Genomic DNA, 15,627 nt, shown 5'->3' with positions numbered 1-15,627 from the left:
CACCTGCCTTCTGGAATTAGGCTTCCCCAAAATTCAGACAATTCTCACCCTGTTGTGATTTTAAAGATGTGGGTCTTTGCACAGGCCCATAGAAAGTATGATTGGTGCCCCCTTCTTTCTTTCTGTTTCTCTCTGCCTTCTCTGTTTCTTTTTCTTGTGTTTTGTTTGAATATTTGTTTTGGTTTTTTCTATTGCTCTTTGATTGTCAATGTTTTAATGAATCATCAGGAGTCAGGTGCCATGAATTTAATTTATCCATTCATATTTATAAAATTATCCATCTCAGGAAATGTGACTATGGATGGTGCACAATATATTTTAAAAATAAAATATAATCAACATTTAAACACCAATACATTTTTTTTTAAAAAGGCAAGGAGAGAGCAACAGATACTAATAAGAATGGTACCACCTCAACTACCCGCCATTCCATTGAGAGCCTCCAAGCCTGATACATAGCCAAGTTCTAAAGAATTTGCAAAAAGTCTACAGGAATAAAGCCAGCTTGACATTGAAGTGTGGGTGTGGGGAATGGTGTTCCATTAGGTGCATGCCATGGCAGAAAACGCCCGTCTTTAGGTTCCCACCAGATAGGGCTCTTTACCAGACAGAACCTACAACATATCTCTTCTTCCAGATCTGTAATGGGGAAGAAGTGTTCCCTCAAATAAGCTACCACCAGGCCATAAAGGATTTTAAGGTCAAACAGCTTGAATTGGATCTAGAAGCAGACTGCCATCAAATGTGCCTTGTGGAGTAGAGGTGTAATGTGTACCATTCTAGAGATATACAAAACTGCCTGTGCTGCTGCATTCTGCACTGGCTGAAGCTTCCAGATGCTTTTCAAGGACAGCCCCATAGAGAGCTCATTACAATACTCCCATCTGGGAAATGACCAAGTATGAGTGACTGTAAGCAGAGTCTTCCAATCTAGAAATGGCCATAACTGGCACACAATACGAAGCTATGTGAAGGCCCCCCTAGCTACCATTAATTATTACTATCTCTTTTTTGCCCTCTCAGCTTCTCCCTGCACAGCAAATTTGGGAGTCATTCTGTTCTTGGAGAGTTATTGTACTCATAGCGCCCAAGCCATTTTTCATGTCTTTCTGATATTCTATCGGGTTGCGCGGGGGGGATAAAAACTGACTTTCAACACAGAAAATCAATGTACAAATACTTGCAGATTGAAAATTGGACTAAAGGCAAAAAATGCAGTGGCAACTGAAGCTTGCAAGTCAACAGTAATCATACATTTAAAAAGAACATACAATACCTCTGCATCTGAAAGATTTCAGAGTGTCTGCCTTGTGCTCACTTCAGAAACGCTATAGATATGGTGCTGAACTGTTTGTTGTCTTTCTATTAAGTGGCAAATAAGTTTTGGACATTGCCACTACTATATTCTTAATATACCCAAATGCCTTCAGCATAAATCAAGTCTTAGTCATGTTCACAATACTTGATAAAAACTGCTTGGTGGGACACCTTTTTGGTAATGTCTCCAAGTAGGTTCTCAGAAGTAAAAAAAAAAAAGCTCAGATCACCAAGGACTTCACAATTCAACCCTGAGTTACATATATTCTCTTCTGTTGAAAGTCATTGCATTTGGTAATGTATAGAATGTGTGTTTACCCAAGATAATGGTCATGAAGAAAAGTTAGGAGTGCTATATGGGCACATGAAACTCATGAACAGTCAATCATCCACTCTGTCCACTCTGAAACACATGAATAGTCAATTATCCATTCTGGAATTAATTCAGACTACAAGATTAGGGCTGAGTCGTCTTCCTCTATTTTGGAATGAGTGTGTCTGAAAGAACTATCTTTTAATGTGTCTGTTTTCCATTTCCAGCACCGTATTCTTTTGTGACTATCCTTCGACTTAATAGATGCAGGAATCCTATAGCTAGTCTGTTTCAAGGGATTCCTAAAACTTCATTGCTTGAAATATTAAATACTTACTCAACTAACATCTTCCATTATTTGTTATTCTGGATGCAAGAGATCAGCCAATAGATTTTCTGTGATCCACTGTTTTATTTTATTTGGGCATTTCTTGGCAGCGCTGGATTTATGCTTTTAAAATCCAGCAATCTATTAAATGTATTTTGCATACTTTGTCTTACAATTTTGCATATTTTAAAAAACAATGTTAAAATTAATCCTTCTGCACCTTAATCAATAAAAATAACATTTATTGCTCATTACTACTGCTTTTAGCAGCTGATGTATAATTTTCAGGCATGAATCTTTTGAACATACTTGGAAATTATTCAGATTTTTTCTGATAGAAAATCTTAAAAGTGGCAGTCTTAGTATAATCTGAATTTTAAATTTGACACCGAGGCTTAATTTATTTCATATTTACGTGGAGCAATTACCACTTACGATGTTGTGTCTATTTCAGGTAAAATTAGTGAAACCTGATTGACTAGCCCCCTTCACCAAAGACGGGTTCAAAAAAATTTAATTCAATTCTTTGGAAACTATATTGCACTAGCTTGTATGAATTGTTTGTATATAAAAGCTTATTTTCATCACGAGAGATTCTAAGGTTGTGACAGAGATCCATACCAGATTCATTATCTTCATAACAGGAAATACTCCACATGTACTCATCGTGATTCACATAAAGTGAGCCCGGTTTCAATAAATAAGAGAAAGGGGACACTTCAGTAGCATCCTCTGGGCGCTGTCCTCTGCATTACAGAACCCCTACTTGTCCCTACTTGATTTTAAGGAAGATGTTCATTGTTAACAGTTAGCTTCCATTCAGGAGAATGTTGAAATAAATATTTCGATAAAATGCCTACTCCTAACAGAAAACACAGACTAATACAAATGCTAACACTTATCATGACAGGTATGATGATACAGAAAATAACAGAAACCAATTTTAAGATGAATCATCACCATTGTAATGTATTTTATAGGCTGATTTTAATCTTTCCAGGGAGATCTTTTAAAACCTTCCTGGATCTAGACTAGTTTATCAGTGAAACTGAAGTTTAAAAAAATTAAAAACTTCCTGCTTTTTTTTAAAAAAATCTTTATTTCACTGGCTCTCTACCCTGCCCTATTCTTCCCTCTCTCCAGACTTCTGTTTATATCAGCTAGGCAGAATGATTAAGAATCTGTGCCTACAATCTAGCTCCTCCAGATATGCCAACCTGTCTTTTGTTCTCCACTTCCTAGGCAGCCTAAGCTACTGTTCAATGCTAAGAACATATGAATGACTCTGGAAATGTCTAACCATATCAAATGAAATGTCTTAAGAACCTTTCTACCTCTTCCCACTCCCTGAAAGAAACTCCCAAGGAACCAAAGGAGTCCTTACCATGGCCGCATGTCTACAATGCATGCCTTTTTCATAAAAGAGAGCCAAGCCCCTTGCCAGCAAACTTTGCTTCAGATGTAGCACAGGCTACAATACCAAGCTGACCATGGGCTCGAAAGAAGTAATGTGGTAATACTGGCACTGCTTATCAATCTCCAGCCTTTCAGTCAAGGTTTTGAAGGTTGAAAGTATCCTTCAAAGACTTCGTCAACATTCGCATTCTCATACGCAGGAGGTGGAGTGAGAGGCTCCAGGCGTTCCAGACGCTCTTCGCTCCCTTTGAGTTCGTGAGTATCTGAGACAAAGCGTTGCAGTCTTGGGGGTAGGACCAGTCGGAGGCGCAACCTCGAGTACAGATCTGTTTCGGAGGCCCGCCGTACACCTGGCTCCACTGAGACACTCAATGCCTCCACCACAGTCTCTCCACGGGCAGGAGGCTCAATAACCACACTATAGGGAGGGGGTTCTCCTTGGGTTATTCCAGGACTAGATGTAATGGTCCAAATTGTGGGCGCTGAATCTGACAAGTAGCCAGTAGCCACCACTTCCTCATATGTTGGTGCTTCATAGGTTGTGTTGTCTCTGTATTAAAAAAAAAAAACGGGAGGAAAGTTCAAAATAACTGCTTCCTGGTTCCATGAGAAACAGTTAACTATTTTTTTTAATGAGACACGAGCAAAATTCTAAATCATTTCAAGCAACTGGGCTCATTGTGACTAATTTCTACTTAATCCCCATAATTGCATTCTATATCCCATTTAATTATTACTCTGCAAGAATGCAAAAATCTTTTCCTTTTCTGTAAATTATGCTATACATTTCAACTTCAGAACTATCACTGAAATAAATAAGCACTGACAGTAATCTAGGATTCTTCTGGTAGATTAAGTGACTTACATATGGATGAAAGCATAACAAACCACAAAATGCTTAGACACATTGTGGTAGAGCATAACTGAGACCATGTCCACAGCTTAGTGTAATCCAAAACCATTACAGAAGAGCTTATCCCACATTCTGGCCCAACCCCGGGGGGGCAGGGGAGATAATGGCTTTTTAAAAATCTTATGGAAAGCCACCCTACAGTCAATACTATCCAAATTTCAGAGACTATATTGTTCCAAAGAGTAAGCACTGTAACAGAAATTATGCTTTCCGGTTCCACTAGTGAGAATGTTTTCTGTGGAAGGGACCTGAAACACACTTACTTTGCTGGATAGTCATTTAAAACACAGCCCAGGGGTCTACTTGCATTCCCCTCGCTACAACGGAGAAACCCCTAATTCTGGCTACCACACAGCTTCCCCAGATGATCATAGAACATCAGATGATCATTACTAAAAAAAATATGTTTTGAGCAATGGTCAAAAGAGTTTTGCCCCATTTTACAACCTTTCTTGACACAGTTGTTAAGTGAACCACTGCAGTTGTTAAGTCAGTAACGCGATTCTTAAATGAACCCAGCTTCTCCATTGACTTTGCTTGTCAAGAAGGACGCAAAAGGTGATCACAGGACCCCAGGACGGCTGCAACCATCATAAATATGAGTCAGTTGCCAAGCGTCTGTATAGGCAACTGTCCTAAGTGTCATTATGATGACCATGATTCATTTTTTTCAGTGTCAAAGTTACAACTTTGAATGGTCACTAAACAAACTGTCATAAGTCAAGGACTACCTGCAGTTCAGTCTTATCTCATGGATCGCTTTTCAGAGGTGTTGGGATTACAGAACCGAATTCCCAGTCAGCCCGTCCTCTATGAAATTGGCTTAGAATTCTAGGAACTGCATTTTCAATCCCTCTGGAGAAAGGCAGGTTATGAATTAAACTCTCTAGCAGCATCAGAGTAGCTGCCTTGAGTCCGATTTTACTACAGAATGAATGAATAAAAATGCAGGCGTGCATGTCAGCCCTCAATGGCTATATGAAGAAACATTATGATGTAGATACATAACAGTGAAGGGTTAATGTCTTCATGTCTTTCCTTATACATATCCCAACATGCTTGAGCACTCATCACTGGAATTAGGTTTCTAAACTAGAAAACTCCTTGGTATATGCCAGTTTCCCTTAAACTGGTGTCAGAAAGGGATGCAAACATCCTGTGATTAAGATACGTGGAAATTAGCACAACTACGTGGTCTTACCCATTGTGGTTTTGTCTTCTTGGGGCTGCCTGGGCCTCTTCTGCATTCTGATGTGTCAGACAATGTTCGGCTGCCACACTAATGAGGTAGCCAACCAAACACAAGCCCCCTGCTACAAGAAAGAAAACCCCAATAGGATTGACTTCAGAGGAAATGGCCAGCATGGTTATGCCAATGAGAAGGGTGGCTGAGAACAGCACCAGCAGGGTATGACGGAGACCCTTCCAGTGTGATGCTGACAACATGGCAACACAAGTGGGAGTAACAGTTGTTGACAGGACAAGGCAAAGCAGCTGGTAGTATGGACGCCTGTGAAAGAGAGGAAACATAGTGCACAGAATAACACATGCCTGTTTATCCATAGGACCGAAAATATTCATTACATGAAATGCTAGCGCCTGATGATGTGACGAACATATGGTTTGTGCAGCTCAAAGTGCTATAGAAGCATACAGGTAGTCCTTGATTTCCGACCACAATTGAGACCAGAATTTTGGTGGTAAGTTGTTGCATTCACAAGTCGAGCCACCACATGATCAGACACTTTTACAAACATTTTTTACAATGGCTGTTAAGAGAATCATGTGGTCATTAAGTGAATCACCTGGTCATAAATCCAATTCCAGATTATTCAAAGTGCGGGGGGAGGGGGGGTTTGCCAGGAAAACAAAAACAAAAAGCATCACAAAATGTGATCACTTGATTGTGGGACGCTGCAACCAATTGTAAATGAGAGCTAGTTGCCAAGCACCCGAAATGCAAGCACATGACTGTGAGAATGATGCAGTAGCCATAACTTTGAAGACAGTAACCTTAAGTAATTTTTTTGAACTCCATCATAACTTTGAATGGTTGTTAAGCAAACAGTCGTAAGTCAAAGATACTTGTATGGCAGATTGACAAGAAACACAGATTCAAGTAATGTAGGCTAGACTATGAACTTAGCTACCATATTTCTGAAAAGATGGTAGTATCATTAGTCGGCACTGCAGTCTCCAACAGTTGAAATGGCATCCACCAAAACAGGGTGATATGCATAACTCAATGCATTTCAAAACATTAAGCGGTTAAGGAGGGTGCTAGACACAACCATTCACAGTACTTCTCATTTGTAAACACTTAACAATCCCTACTTAGTATAACCAGGAAGAAATTCAACAATGCATATATTCTGGTAAAAGTCAATGGTTACTGAGCTCTGTATGGGAGATGTAATCTTTTAAATACTAGGGTAAGGATCCAGTAATGTCAAGGATTTTTTAGAATAACAACAGAAAAACAGGGAGATACCGTAGACTCAAGGGTAGAGGAGGAAGGAAGAGGAAAAAACAGGCAGGAAGAATTATACTTTGCTAAAATCTAAGTTGGCCATAAGTACAGAAATATAATAAATGAATGGATGAAAGGAAAGGAAAAAGCAAAACAAGAGAAAATAGGTTTTTCTTCTTATAGTAAGGACAACATTTAATAAAATGTAACAGAATAAAAGACACAAGAATATAACATTTCCAGCCCACTTAACCACTCAAACTCCAAAATGTAGTCATGCATGCTTGGTTGACTAGCCTTCCTTAGAGTACTTGCTCAGCAAGTACTCTAAAGCAAATACCAAGTAAATGAAGATGTTAGAGGAGAATACAGATGACTTGCAAATGGTTTTTATATACCTGGAAATACTCTATGTCCTTGAAAAGTCACACTCTTCAGCTAGGTTGGGGTGTGGGGAAGCTTGTATATGTGTGCCTTCAACTCATTGAGGACTCCTGGGGACTGCCTGGACTATCGTAAAATTACTATAGTAAAATTAGCCTAAAGGTTAATTTTTTAAATCTGTTTTTTTTATATACAACTCAAAAGGTAAACATAGGACTAGAAATCCCAGTTTCCTGGCTTCTAGGCCAGCATCTTAACTACTACAAATTTGTTGTCCTCCTAAGATTTTCAGATGGGGTTTGTTCTTGGCATCTTCCTAGAGTTGAGGGAGCAAGAGAAACTGATCCAAAGTCATTTACCCAATTTGGTGCCTAAGGCCAGACTAGCACTCAATGTATCCCTGCTTCCAGCCTTACGCTTTTAACTTTATTTATGTATTTATTTATGTATTTATTTATTTGATTTGATTTGATTTGATTTGATTTGTCAATGGCTTACAAGATAATAGGTATAAGTATAAACATAGTTATGAATACATGAAAAGGATACATATAAGAAAAATAAAAAGAAACAATAGGACAGGGACGGTAGGCACATTGGTGCACTAATGCACACCCCCTACAGACCTCTTAGGAAAGGGGTGAGGTCAATAGTAGACAGTCTAAGGTTAAAGTTTTTGGGGTTTGGGGAAGAAACCACAGAGTCAGGTAAAGTATTCTAGACATAGACCACTCTGTTGCTGAAGTCGTATTTCCTACAATCAAGTTTGGTGTGGTTAACCTTGAGTTTGTATCTATGGTGTGTTCTTGTATTGTTATGGTTGAAGCTGAAGTATTCATTGACAGGTAGGACATTGCAATGTATGCTTTAATATACTATATTTAGATAGGACCGAAGGTGGCATAATTCTAGGTTTTCTAGGTCTAGAATTTCGAGTTTGGTGGCATAAGGTATTCTGCAATGAGTAGAGGAGTAGAGAACACTTCTTGTGAAATATTTCTGGACTTTCTCAACTGTGTTAATATCAGATACGTAATGTGGGTTCCAGACTGATGAGCTGTATTCAAGTATTGGTCTAGCAAATGTTTTATATGCTCTAGTTAGTAGTGTGATATTACCAGAGAAAAAGCTATGTAGGATTAGGTTAACAACTCTTAATGTCTTTTTGGCTATGTAGTTACAGTGGGCTCTAGCACTTAGATCATTAGAGATAAGTACTCCAAGGTCCTTGACAGAATTTGGTTCATCAACAAGGTCTTGACTATTCAGCTTGTATTTTATTTTCTGATATATTTTTTTGCCAATATGTAAGACAGAGAATTTATTTGTTGAGATTGTTGAGAACTGTCTCTCAACTTCAGCTGGTTCAACAGCCTGAAAAAAAATATCACAGTAGCTCTGAACATAGGGTTATGTAGACAAAGGTCTTGGAACTCGCTGGAAATGAAATCATTTTGTGATGTAGAAATTCTGTTGTGATCTAAGGCAGCAGTTGCAGTAGTTAGTCTGCTCTTTATTTGCTTTCAGCATTTGCAGCTTGTATACTTGTAAATAAGATGCCAATAGGACCTAGTTATGTGTATTCGCTTACACTCCAGAGTTTTATTAACATAAAGTTCTCACCTGGGAAGTGTGATTGCTCAGGGAAAAAGAAAGTGTGTAACCTTAAGTCAAAAAAAAAATATGATTTTACCCAAAATGAGAATAGAAACCATCCATCAGAGCATTGCATTAGGAGATGAATTACATGAATCAGGGGACTGTGGAGGATGAAGAAAGACACTGACTCAGAAAGAACCTTATTCAGTACCTGCTGAGTCAAAAAGTTGCCAAGGATTCTGTTTGCGAAAGACTTAATCATTTATGCAAGAAATATAATTGTAGCATGATTTATTTCAAAATGTAGTCTGGAATAGACTAAGTGATGACGAAAGTTTACTCAGATTGTTTGGGGATAAAAATGAATAGCATGTTTTATTTTATTATTTTATTTTATTTACATCTTGCTTTTATTATTTTTACAAATAACTCAAGGAGGCAAAACATCTCTCTCTCTCTCTCTCTCTCTCTCTCTCTCTCTCTCTCTCTCTCTCTCTCATTCTCTCTCTCTCTCTCCCCACCCACTACCTCCAGTGGAAGTGACAATGTAATTTGACCAGAGCTGAAAGATTGAGGGTGCCAGCACTGAAAGAAAAATTGCTTGCTTTACACATGCACATAGGATTCACAATTCCTATATGAAGAGCAGGTGGTAGCTGTGACTCAGGCTTTTGCACAACTTCATCTTTTGCACAACTTCATCTTTTGCACAACTTCAACTGTGCCTATTCTTGGATTGAGAGGTCCCACTCATGACTACCCTCTGACTATGGGTCTCATTACTTGCCCAAGTCTGAAGTCCAATGAGAAGAGATCTAGATAGTTTTCTTCCATAGATCTTTGAAGTTGAAGCACCAACCAAAAAGAGAAGGTTGAAGATGGGTAAGAAATTGTCCAACCTTGTGGCTACTTGAGAAGAAGATAGACCACTGCCTCCTTAGGAATAGAATAGAATAGAATTCTTTATTGGCCAAGTGTGATTGGACACACAAGGAATTTGTCTTGGTACAAATGCTTTCAGTGTACATTCATCAAGAGTCAAGAATCATCAGGTACAACACTTAATAATCATAGGGTGCAATAAGCAATCAAATCATACTAGAAAACTGTCAGTATAAATTGTAAGGATACAAGCGACAAAGTTACAGTCATACAATCACAAGTGGGAGGGGATGGGCGATAAGGAGAAGATTAATAGTAATAGTAATGCAGACTTTGTAAATAGTTGGACAGTGTTGAGGGTACTATTTGTTTAGCAGAGTGATGGCGTTTGGGAAAAAACAGTCCTTGTGTCTTAAGCTCAGATGAAACTACTCCCTCACTCACTGCTTGGAGCTTTGGCTTTGACTAATCAGGAGAGGCAGGTCCAATGGCTGCTCTCACAGGTCAACCAACTTCCTTGAGATGAACAAGCACAAACTCTTCTCAGATAACTGTGTCAAGCTGGAGTCCACCAAGGACTAATCCAAGCGATATTACCTGACAGATGCCTCAAATAATCCGAAGTCAGAAATGTACACAAAGATGCCTATCCATGCCTTGGTAAGATATGCTAGGTAATAATGAAGGAATGGCTCCTGAATGAAGGAATGGCTTATTACAGAGCAATATGGCATTAAGGACCATTGAAAAATCAGTGGCCAGCACTGGAGTTGAGCCAGGAGTCTAAAAAGCAGAATTGGTACAACAAACTGAGTACACTTTCCCTAAGACTGACCATACCTTGTCTCCTGCCATATCTCCCTCTGTCCATCACCAGCAAATAGCAACCTCCTATCCCTCGCCCCCATTGAATCAATCATCCCCAAAACTGACAGTTCTCCCCAGGGTTGAAGTAAGATTCAAGCTATCTACTCTCTAACCAGCTAGCATGTCAGAAACCTTAATTCACCTCTACCCATGCATGGAATGGAACTTAATGTAATCAATCACATCAATCAACATACTATAATTCAAAACCCTGATTTCATCCCACACTGACAACTGCAAACTGGCATCACCTGAGAAGGATATTGTTGTCTCTACTATGTCACACTCGGAGAGAAAACAGACATACCCTAAATTGGACATTTCCAGCCTGAAAAAAATAATCACCACAATCCTTCCTAAGCACCTGCCCAAAGTCCTAGTGCTTCTCAGTGCCTGGTCCTCTGGTGTCTTTACATGTAAACAGTACAAAAATCACCTCCAGCATTTGGATCAAAGAGCTGATAGTCCACTTCCTCGTGGTGCCAAGGACAAGGTGGGACGGGAGACAAGGTAGCACTTGTCATGTATTCTACAAAAGCTGTGGACTCAGGCCAGCAGCCAATTCAGTGCTTGGCAAGATTGAGGGAAATGGGAGAGGAACATGACAAATTGGATGGATGAATAGAATCCAAGAAATTACTGGAATGTCTTAGAAAAGCTATGAGTTTTATTGAAGACAGGGAAAGCTAGCAAAGATTTGTTCAGTTACCCAGAAGCAAATGAGATTCAATGATCCCTAAATAACTGTGGGCCTTTCTCTGCTATTACGTGCTATTTATTCCTTGTGTTGGAGACAAAGCACAATGTCACCATAAACTTTGATTATGCCTATCACCAATTCCATTTTTGTCTCTTTTGCATCTGTTCTATGTCACTGTCAAGTTGTGTCATAGGGATTTGCACATATGTCGTCATTAAAATCAGTGGTTAGTCTTCTCTGGTTAAATTGTTATCTTCCTTCAGAAAATCACCAGGCAGTGGGAAAAATCAGCACCAATCAGGGCACTGCAGCATGAATGGGGTGGGCTTGGTTTGGGGATTCCTTTCTACCCTAGTCTGTCCCTCCTGTCACATCCCATCTATACATCTCCCAAGTTAAAATATGAAATTTTGAACAGAGAAACATTAGAATAGAAATAATTGCACATTCTAGAAGGCACGTTCTACTATGACTGAACAACTAATTATGTCCTCTAAAAAGGGCTAACTAAATCTGACTAGCTGCTGTGTAAGGTGAGTAAAACCAACCAATGACCAACAAAGGCCCGGTTTGAGGTTTCTTGTGATTTTCAGGATCTTATTTTGAGAAAAAAGTGACAATCCCATACTTGAAAACAAAAACACTGCTTCTAGCATAGTGCTAATCTGGTCCTGAATAAATACCCCCCCTTTCTTGGTCAGATCAAATACTGGGGATATGATCTCAGTAAACCTCCCTTGTTGGAAGTCTGACGATAAACTGGTTTTAAAAACAAAGAGAGATAGTGGCATGAGAAAAAACAAATGGGGAGAGCAAACACCAGCAGAGAAGTGAATTCGGGAGCGGGGGCGCTAATGGCCATGCCAAATACTCACTGAACATGGCTCTTCTTATGTCTACAACTCAGGATAACAGATGGCACAATGTCACACATTTTGCTTGCCTTGAATCTGAGCAGGATAAAATCAATTTAAGGGGGGTGGGGTATTTTTATTCTACTATGTTAAAGGACAACACAAGGCTAGAGATAAGATGAAGAAAAATCTTGGAGCAATGAATTGGAAGAGATGAAATTTGTCTGAGCAGGATGAGGACTGCAAGCACGGATCAGCTCCAACAACACATCAAAACATACACCACAAATGAATTCCATCACCTACTGCCATCTGACACAGGATTAAGAATGACCTCTGTAGATAGAAATGCTTAGAAGTTTACCTGGCCTGAAGTAACTGCCTTTTTACCTTAGAAGTGAAATAGCCTAATATGGATCTGGGTTATTGAGATACGAAGCCAGGCTTTATCATGAATGGAGCAAACAGGCCCTCTACTGCCTGTTAGGGGCATAGTCCTTAAAGCAAAAAGTTCAGAAGGAAAATATTCTTAAGGTATTCGGTGCCACTTGCACGTTGTCCTTTTTTGGCCTGAAGGAAATTCCAATTGATGGAAGCTCTACTCTTATTCTCCCATTTGCAACGATAACAGCTTTAATGCTGGAGTCACATTTCTTGGGGGTTAAATCACACACAGAGATTGCCTTGTGTACTTAAGCTCACATCTGCTGACAGCAAAAGGGCAGGAAAATTCCACTCTTCAGAGTCAGAAGGTGCTTATGAAACCCCAAATTAGAAAGGGAGGGAGGAAAAAAGAAAAGAAAATAAGACCGAAAACTGGGAGTGGAAAGGGAGAGATAGCAGGAGTTGCATAATGACTCGAACAAATGAACTATCTGTGAATTACTGTAGTCTTTACTTCCATCCACACAGGTGCCAAGAAGCAGAACAATGTACATATAGTACAATGAAGTATGCATGCCATTCACATACGCATACAGTTTCAAATATTAAACCTTGCTGCAATCCTAAATATCATAGAATGGAGCAGATAATTATATAGAGAGTAACTAAGAATTCTGAGGGGAATTTTTTTTTTAACTCACTTGTTTCTTGAAAGAGACTATCGACCTTTTGACTTCCCTGGGCCACATTGAGTAAAGATAAATTATCTTGGGCCACAAATAAAATATATAATATAATCAATCTATATAAATACATTATTAGTTTAGCTGTCTAGGGCCGCATGTGGCCTGCAGGGCACGGGTTGAATACACCTGCTATGGACTTCTAGATGCCTTCAGGTTCTTCATTTTAGGCTACGGCTGTCTAGAATAAAATGTGGTCATGGATGGTATGAAACATACAACTTTCTAAAACAATTTTTCATGAAAACAAGCATGTCTATGATGAGCAGGATTATGTGGTATGGTTTGTCATGAAGTGCTGGCTAACATTAGACTAGGAATCAAGAAACCTGGCATAACTCTCTCCTTGCCCATTAAAGCTTACTGTGACCTACGTCCAGTTGAACAATTTCTTGGCCTAACCTGTCTCACAAAGTTGTTCTGAATTTATATGAATAAATATGTGAGCAGGAAGCACTGCTAGTTAGGGACTAGAATTTGGAGGGGAACAGTTGAGGCTACTGTAGTGATACTGCTGGACATTAAGGCACTGGGATTGTTATGGTGGGGTTTTTTTTCAGTTTAGAGACAATGTTTGTGGGGTTTTTTAAAACATTCCCTAACATTCTGTTTTTTCAGTGATTTGTTGAGGAAATTCGACTGCACAATTTCTAGAAGCCCTTCCCCCAAAACTAATTAGGAATTATCTGTGGCTCATGGAAGATAAGTAACAATTCCTTCCTAGAGTTATAAACTTTATAATAATATAACCTTTATATAATAAAAAGGTTAATATGAATTTTGAAATCTTAAACAGAAAAAGAACAGCCGGAAGAAAAAAATAAAATGTGCAAAAAGAAAAGAAAAATCAAAGTAAATGCTGCTTCTGATTTCAAACTAAATACTATTACAACATTTTCTCATATTTTCTGATGACAAAAAAGCTACAAATTGTGCAGTCAAATTTCCTCAACAAATCAATGAAAAAACGGAATGTTAGGGAATGTTTTAAAGAAACTAACACAAACTTTGTCTCTAAACTGAAAAAAATAGCAATCCCAATGCCTTAATCTCCAGCAATATCACTACAGTAGCCTCAACTGTTCCCCTCCAAATTCCAGTCCCTAACTTTCTATTGTCCAGCTTTTTTTTTCTAATAATCAAAACTACAAAATAAAACTGCATTTTTCTGTTTCATGTAAAAAGTTTATAAGGGGTTTGTTTTCAGCCATAATGTTTATACTGGTTTTTTTCTCTAATCAAAGAGGTTAATTTAGACTTCACCATTCAAACCATTTCTACATTATGAGTAGTGCCGACCTTACCATATTTGAGTAAATGACAACTCAGAGTCTCATGATGTAAATTTTGCAATGTCCTTGTAAAAAGTTAAGAAATGTTAGAACAGTTATGAAAACAGACTAGGGTGATACCAATGTTAATGTATCTGAATGTTATATATCTAAATATAACAAGTGATATTTACAAGTTTCAGATTGAAGTTCTCTTAAGTTTTTTAACAATATTTTGTTGTTATAACTCTGTTATAACAAAAGTACCAGGGATTAAGATTCATGAACATAGTAAACTCTGAAGAAACGTGAATAGGACTGCATTGTCAGCACGTCAGTAAATTTTGTGAAAAAGATACTTTGATCTCAAAACTGAAGAAGCTTCTTGGATGATAAGCAAAACATTTTCAAGGGAAAAAAATAACCAAGAAAATTCCGTTGCCTTTTGAAAAGCACCTTTGGGACATATTCTGATCTGCTTTTATGCTTGTCAACCATTCTCCAACAGTACCAGTGTGTGTGTGTGTGTGTGTGTGTGTGTGTCTTTTCATATAGCTACAGGAAACTCATACTTAATGTATTTACATACTCAGCCCTTATCTCTCTACAGTCCTCTTTGCCAAAGCTATGGATACTTACCAGGCATGGAGATCCTATGGCTGATCCAGCCATGTGCTCTTGACTCCTGCTGTCATCTCCAGCTAGCTGTAGTAACTCCTTTGCCACTGTCTCCAGCTAAAGCAACTCCAACAACTCCTCACACTTCCTGTCTTCACCACTATTTCAGAAAGTCAGAGCAAAGACATAATTGCAAATTCTCACTCTTCAGCTTTGTTAGATTTCCCCCCCTCTCAAATAAAGCTGTCTTCTTTCAGCTTCTATCAATGTTCTTCACTTTTCTTTGCTGTCTTTCAGGCTAAGCTACTCAAATGATCAGGAAGCTAGTGAAGGAAAAGGGCGGTGTAAAGGGAGGAGAGAGGGAGGGAATATGTATGAGGTTTGCCTCTTACCCTCCTTCCCCTATCGGGGGTTAATCTCTCATTCTTCTGTAAAAAGGCTTCAGGGACACCTCCCTCCACAGGGTGAGGCTTTGGCCTAGCCTTTAACTCCATAGCCTGTTCTTCATTAAACTGTTTATGAGAGCTATAAAGATATACACAAGGTATTCCGATTGCTTGCCAGGTGC

At 38.8% G+C, this 15,627-nt stretch overlaps 1 protein-coding gene across 1 annotated transcript; it reads right to left on the bottom strand.

Moving 5' to 3' along the window:
- Positions 1–1,557: 1,557 nt before the first annotated feature.
- TMEM139 (transmembrane protein 139) lies at positions 1,558–15,387 on the bottom strand. The gene is made up of 3 exons (XM_026686194.2): positions 15,081–15,387; positions 5,489–5,797; positions 1,558–3,924 (listed from the first exon to the last, which is right to left on the bottom strand). The coding sequence occupies exons 2-3, from the start codon at positions 5,731–5,733 to the stop codon at positions 3,510–3,512; spliced, it is 660 nt and encodes a 219-aa protein (XP_026541979.1). The 5' UTR covers positions 5,734–5,797; positions 15,081–15,387; the 3' UTR covers positions 1,558–3,509.
- Between the last annotated feature and the right edge of the window lie 240 nt (positions 15,388–15,627).

The sequence above is a fragment of the Notechis scutatus genome, chromosome 2, assembly GCF_049901735.1.
Source record: "Notechis scutatus isolate UNSWTSFEM ecotype Mainland chromosome 2, rNotScu1.2, whole genome shotgun sequence".
NCBI classification, from domain to species: domain Eukaryota; kingdom Metazoa; phylum Chordata; class Lepidosauria; order Squamata; family Elapidae; genus Notechis; species Notechis scutatus.
This window is presented reverse-complemented; position numbering and strand designations above follow the sequence as displayed.